General features: G+C 44.5%; 1 protein-coding gene across 1 annotated transcript in view; it reads right to left on the reverse strand.

The window, feature by feature from the left end:
* LOC143040091 (tyrosine-protein phosphatase non-receptor type 14-like) overlaps nt 1-7,500 on the reverse strand; it is a 60,254-nt gene that overhangs the window by 16,550 nt on the left and 36,204 nt on the right. The window contains exon 16 of the mRNA XM_076210774.1: nt 562-718. Coding sequence (XP_076066889.1) covers nt 562-718 — 157 coding nt within the window. The remainder of the gene's footprint in view (nt 1-561; nt 719-7,500) is intronic.

Raw genomic sequence — 7,500 nt, forward strand, 5'->3', positions numbered from 1 at the left:
GATTGATTTTTGGGATTACTGAAGGATACCTCAATGTAGTGGTCCTGCAAGATGGACAGAGAACCTAGGCAATGTTCGGAGGTTCGGTTCCATTCCAGGATCACTGACCTGTTGGAAGTCCATTCTCTATCCATAGTCTTAAACTCCCTTCTGGAAGGCATGGATCTTTGATACCAATGCTCAGGCCATCATTCAACATTAAAACATGACCAGCACGGAATTGCCCAGGCTACAGACTCCAATTACCCTAAAAGGAACCGTTATAAAGAAGACACGGAACACCTTGCACTACACTTGACTTACACTCGCTCCTTCCAGACAACACGAAATTCTTTCAACGAGTGATATACAGGATGAATCAATGGTCTTGGATGCTTTACTGTGGTCACACATCTCCAACAGGAAAGAACCAGGGCAATTGACGGATCGTTTGATTGCCTATTGGATTCTTCAAATTGTACTACTACACATAAACGACCCCTCATCTAAATGACAGCAGAGGCAATCTGGGCTATAAAAGCTACAGAAAACACACATAAACATTGTAGTAACTTCCAATACCTGGCTGGCAGAGGCCAAATCCGGGGTGCTATTGCTGGACGGTCGGCTGTAGGGATAAGGAGGTGGAGGCTTTCCATAAACAGTCATCAACTGCTGCTGCTGACTTGTGTCCTGTCCTTCTGCTATATCCACACTTCGTCCTGTCAACTCAGGGGTGCTGCAAAGGAGTATATTCGTCACCAAATGGAAATTATGTGCAACTTTACAAGTAGTCTTACATACATACATACATATACCAAGGCTTTTTCCCCCTTACAAGTAGTCTTAATAAAAACAAAAGATGTGCAACTTTACAAGTAGTCTTAATAATAATAATAATAATAATAAAAAAAGCAATATAACTTCGGCAACATTTAAAATCAGTTTTGGGAGTTGTAATGCCGGCAGAGACAGGGGGAGAGAGAGACAGGTAGAGATAGAGAAAGCAACCACAGGCAAGTACGCATAGTCGTCCTTCTCGGCTTCTACTCTTCAACTCATCATCTATCGAGCGGCGCCGATGTGCGGCGGCCTTAATTTCCAATTGTATACATGTATGTATGTGTGTACATATACATACACACACATTCACTGTGTATACATATAGAAATATTTAATAACTCATTTCAGAGAACTGCACTTCCGACAACTTCTCCAGAAGAATGTCACCTTGACGATGAAGAAATCGTCCGTGACTGCGGTTAAACAGTCTGAAAACCTGCTAGCATCCTACAGCGGAGGGGAAATCGGAAGGTGCGTGATATCATTTGTACAATACCATTAAACGATGTGCGCGCTTCTCCATCCGTGAGAGAGAGAGAGAGAGAGAGAGAGAGAGAGAGAGAGAGAGAGAGAGAGAGAGAGAGAGTTCAGAGCTATGACTATGTCTTAAATTTGAACCAGTTCACCATGGGCCCAATTGTCATTCAATAGAAGTTTGTTGTGGTAGTTGAGAGAGAGAGAGAGAGAGAGAGAGAGAGAGAGAGAGAGAGAGAGAGAGAGAGAGAGAGAGAGAGAGAGAGAGAGAGAGAGAGAGAGAGAGAGAGAGAGAGAGAGAGAGAGAGAGAGAGAGAGAGAGAGAGAGAGAGAGAGAGAGCAACAGAGAGAGAGAGAGATAGAGCGAGAGAGAGAGAGAGAGAGAGAGAGAGAGAGAGAGAGAGAGAGAGAGAGAGAGAGAGAGAGAGAGAGAGAGAGAGAGAGAGCGGAAGTGAGTGAGACTGGAACAAAACGGGCGCACGCGCGCACACACACACGTGCTGTACAAGTATTCTCTCTCTCTCTCTCTCTTTCTATATATATATATATTTATATATATATATATATATATATATGTATATTTATTTATATTTAGCCAAGCATATGCACGGATGTGATTCATGCAAGCTGCGTTGAACCCTAGTACACGTGGCTGCCACCACCCTCACCGTTCCTACATACACCACGGGTTCATTTTTTCATCGATAAACTGAACACTTCTGACCAACAAGTGTCATCTGATTATGCGGACGGATTACTAATATTGGATTATCGCACTTCATGTTGCAAAGTAAACTAGCTATCAGCGGCGTTTACTGCAAGTCGAAGACGGTAAGGGAGAGAAAACGGAAAAAAAGTAGAAGTAGAAGATGACGAAAAAGACGACGGGGAAAAAAATACTAAGCACAACAACGACAAAACAATAGGTCGACCTTTCGGTTCACAACAGAAAAAGAAAGTGTGTGCTCAAGTGAATTTTAAAGGTTCACACATTCAAATGCTTCAGCTGGAAATTCGTTATTTTTCACTGACGACGACGACGCGGTTGGCGGGACGGATTCCACCTGACTCTCGGATTGACGTCATGTCGTCTCGAGGCCACCATTACTCATCCCAACAGAATTTAATTTCAATGTTATCAGTTTCATTAAAAATTTTGCGGGTCTGCACCACCTACCTCCCCGAACATCCACGTTTTTCCTGAGAATATGTCCACATGTTTCTAAGAAATCATTTTTTTTTAAGGTTGGTAAGATTAGCTCGCCGCTGTATTCTTGCTAATGTTTTCATTTAAAATTGGCGAATGTACGGAAACAGCATATCCCAAGTGTGGCCAGATCAGTGATCTATATAACTGGTTGATGATTCATTAACTACTTTTGAAACTTGCTCTTGTTTGACAACGAGCTAAATTCAGGTCATCGCTTGCTATTCCGCAGTTCACTCAGTACTATCAGCGACTATGAAGACCAAAGATTTACGTCCACAATTCGTTGCCATACACATCGGGACATTACGTTCTTGCAGGTCAATTGAGGTTTTCAAAGATATGAATATTTGCTAGACGTATGGCTTAGTCACTTTTTGATATAATAATGCAAAAATAGATAATAATAATTATTACGCAATGTGATAAAAAGGTCTATAAAATACCGGTAGCACACGCTCTCTATCGGCGGTGACGTCAATCTTGCTGTTTACATTCTGACGCATGTCATGTGCGTGCACTATAAAATGCCGTGCTGCGCAGTCAACTTTATCAGTGATCTGTCATATTTCGTGTGTTAGCGAGGATTTATCAAGTATTTATTCGTAAAATTGTTTATTGTGTCGTCACAAATTGCTACAGCAATTCGACGAAACTTTCTGCTGCGGATGGAATCAATTTTAATTCTATTCCGAAAGATCCTGTTCGCAAATACGATGGGATCGTTCAGTGTAGACGGTTTGAGTCATGGAAGCCTGGATTGAAAGAGAAACTGTTCGAAACATTTAGAAAAAAAAATACACTCGAGACCCTGGACTTGCCGACTCGCTAGGAATTAACATAAACCCCATTCTAAAAGAAGATGCAACACTCGACAATTTTTGTTATCGACGAGACCCCAGGTTCGGCAAACAAACGCCACCGAAGGAGCAATGCTGTTGTAAAAAAGACAACGCCGGGATGTAAGTCTAAAGGGCCATTTGCACGGTCGAACAGTATGACAAACCCGGTTTGTCAGGCAAGTGTCTGAAGTGATGTCTGACCGTGTGAATGGGGTATTTGTCGTCGAACACGTTTGACAACCAAATACCCTATTCACACGGTCAAACCACTTCAAACACTTGTTTGACACACCGGGTTTGTCAAACCGTTTGACCGTCTAAATGCCCCTTATCAGTAGGCCTGTGTCCTCTACGCTGTCACTGACAATCGTTAACAGACATGGTTAGGCTTGACTAACGATTTCTGGGGTAGGCCTAAGCAGATTAGGGGTACAGTCATGACACATGCTAGCTAGGCCTGTAGGCCTATGAATATGACCACACAACCAGGGTGACGGGCATGACCATGATGACAGGGGGCTTCCATAATATGCCTAGGACCACGTCTTATCAACTGGAATCAACCAAATTAAAACAGATTTTTTGAGAGTCAAACAAGTGGAATCCCCCCCCCCCAACACCCCCAGGAGTTAAGCCTAATTATCCTTAACTAGGTGGGAGGGATTCGTACTGATATGGATCTAATGATTTGTTTTCAGCGGTTACAAAGTGCCTATGATGAATATTCACCTTCTGCAAGTACCACTACCAGCGAAATTGAGATGTAGTGTGAAAGTGACCATGGTCACGGTGCCAGACATATAATTGATGGCTTCTCTTCCCCACAGCTGTCACTACCTATGGCAGATAATTTTATAGACATGTCTGTTTCTTTTGATAGCCTTCCTCTCCCCTAGGTGTTAGACCTACCATTTCATGCCTTCAGACCTTCACCCGCACGTCTGATGACAAACCAACGAAATCATGTGTCTGGTGTGTGGTTGGCGGTGTGCATTTACGTGTATAAAGCGTGCACACAGTAATGCATTCCGACGAACTCACCAGTCCTTATTTCCCGCACGTTCTGGGCGTTCATCCTCTGAGGATTCCTCACTCTCGACACGTTCTACGTCAGTTGAGTTTCATTCGGATATCCGAATTGGTTCGTACATGTATCCTTGTACCGCACCCACACTAGAACACGAAAGGGCATCCGAATCCGATAAATCTTCTTCACTCGATGTGAAGTCACTTTCGTATTGCGTGCCGGCCAAGTTGAACAATGTAAACAGCAACTTTTACGTCATCAGTATGCCCTAGCGGTGGGAAATGTAACTGCGACATTGAAAAGTTCATCTGCTATCAGGCACTTATAAGATCATGCTATCTGGATCAAATCAAGACTATAAAATGCAAGAAACGTGCATTTAAGTGTTCTAACTTCTAAGTAATATTTTCATACATGAAATAAAAAATAAATCTAAAACCTTCTCAGTAGATATTTGAAGTGCGCAATCGCGCGCACCAGCACCCCCCCCTCCCCACTCCGTTCCGCCCGACGCATGATCATAGACTCATGTTACGCCAAGTACTTACACGACACGCCAAACCCGCCAAGTCGAAAAAACAAAAATAAAATAAAACAAATATATAGCGATAAATAAAAATAAATAATAATAATAATAATCATAATAATAATAATAATGAATCGATAAATCTTAATAAGCCATACATGAATAGTGTGCGTCATTCGACACCACAACCCGTGACGTCACAGCAACGAACTAGCAACAGAAGACCACGTGTCACGTTGCCAATGCATTAATTGCTCCGCGATAATGCTCTCCAATGGACAACCGTGGTAGCGGATGCTGCCACGTCTTCATGGAGAACCGACGGTGTGTGTGTGTGTGTGTGTGTGTGTGTGTGTGTGTGTGTGTGTGTGTGTGTGTGTGTGTGTGTGTGTGTGTGTGTGTGTGTGTGTGCGCGCGCGCATGTCAGTTATAGATAATGGGAGCAATTTGTCAATGGCAACAGTGAAGATTGTAATAAAACATAACCAATAATAATAACATTATCTTCATCATTAATGCAATCATCATCACTGACCAGATTATATTCAGCTACCTCCTCTTTCGTTCTTTTCCTTTCGTAAGTTCATATTCCCATTCACATGTCTTACTGTGAAAGATTTTGCAGCGGAACTGGGCAATATGCATCCGTTTTGTGGTACATGTCACTGTGAACAGATGCTATCAACAGACTCGCCTCGCTCGACATACCGAGACAGAAAGGTGTGTAGGATTTATGGCCTCCATGATCTTGAGATTTGAGGCGACAATTTTACTGAAGAGGGTCTTGACGAAAGGCGAGGATGTATTTGTACCTCGCCACCCTTCCACTCAAGTATGTGTACATGAAGACACGTTTATATAACCACATAGGAAAGGCATTCGGCAAAAGGACAGATATAGCACGGAAGTTCCGATGAACTACGAGTGGATTTCGCGAGCGCTGAGAGTCGTGAAGCGATTATGAAGTCGTCGGTGGGGGGGTGTTGAAAAGGAGGAATGCGGCGAAAATATAACAGTTCACCTCGATTAAAACGAAGAGCGGGGGAGGAAATATGGCTTCTGTGTTGTTTTTTTTAGGGAAATAATGCTGCATCACCAACCCTTCAGTCTATGTGGGAGATGTCTTGGTGAACGGCAGGGGGCCAGGATAAATGGTGAAGCAACTCATGTCAGATGTTATGTGGTGTTTGTTTTTTCGACAGCAGAATAAGAAGATGAAGAAGAAAAGGAGGAAGAAGAAAAAGAAGAGGAAGAAGAAAATGAGGATGAGGGAGAAGAAAAAGATGAGGGAGAAGAAAGAAGACGAGGAAGAAAATAGGAAGAGGAAAAAAGAGGACGAGGAAGAAGAAAAAAAAAGAAATAAGAGAAGAAAAAGAAGAGGAGGAAGAAGAAGAAAGAGAAGAAGTCTACTGAGGGAATAACCTGGGGACCCGGACAATTGTCGTGACCCGAGAGGATCTAGTGTAGACAGCAAGTCTGCCGTCTTGATCACGCCGAACGGACAGGTACAGTTTGGACACATGTCGAAACCAGAAATGGTTGAAGAGCCGAAGAGAGAAAGTGCCAAAGGATAGTGGCGCGGGGGTTGGGAAGCCCATGATGTAAACGAAACATTTCAGGGACATCAAAGAAAGAAAGAAAGAGGGTCGTCTGCAAAGGTGTTTCCAACTCAGCCTACAACCTCTGGAAAACTGCAGAAAGCGGATATAAGCCGCGACGGAAGCCGAGCGAGAGCGTGTGAGCAGAGAATTGAGCATTCAGAGGGCGGGGGGACGAGACACGGGAGAAAGGTTAGCATCCGTCATCAATTTTGCCTCGGACGGGTTTGGCACAAGTTCAGAATGAATCATCTGCCGGGACCCGAACTCGTGTGGGGTAATCGTCGTCGTCGTCGTCGTCGTCTGAAGAGGTCACAGGTTCGAAGACAGGAATATTTTAGAGGGGGGAGGGAGAGGAGAGGGGGAGAGAGAGGGGAGGGAGGGAGGGAGGGAGGGAGGAAGGAAGAGAGAGAGAGAGAGGAGAGGGAGAGAGAGAGAGAGAGGAGAGGGGGAGAGAGAGAGGAGAGGGAGAGGGAGAGAGAGAGAGGAGAGGGAGAGAGAGAGAGAGAGGGAGAGAGAGAGAGAGAGAGAGACAGAGAAGAGAAAGGGGGAGAGAGAAGAGAGGGAGAGAGAGAAGAGAGGGAGGGAGGGAGAGAGAGAAGAGAGGGAGGGAGAGAGAGAAGAGAGGGAGGGAGAGAGAGAAGAGAGGGAGGGAGAGAGAGAAGAGAGGGAGGGAGAGAGAGAAGAGAGAGACAGAGAGAAAAAATAGGAAAGAGAGAGACAGAGAGAGAAGAAAGGAAAGATAGAGAAAGGAGAGATAGAGAAGAGATAGGAGAGATACAGGAGAGAGAGAGAGAGAGAGAGAGAGAGAGAGAGAGAGAGAGAGAGAGAGAAATCCGTGGTCGGTAAGGAGAGGTCTCCACACACCAGCCAGCAACAGTTGAGCTCCTTCCCTGTGACCCCTTCTTCGGGACGCTGAGGGGGCGGCGACCTCATTCGCCCGGGGAAGAAACCCCGGACTCTGCAGGACTCCACAGGGCCGTTCCCAAAAGTGTTTCTGCGCG

This window comes from Oratosquilla oratoria, chromosome 27, assembly GCF_046742065.1.
Source record: "Oratosquilla oratoria isolate Oo_2021 chromosome 27, ASM4674206v1, whole genome shotgun sequence".
NCBI lineage: Eukaryota > Metazoa > Arthropoda > Malacostraca > Stomatopoda > Squillidae > Oratosquilla > Oratosquilla oratoria.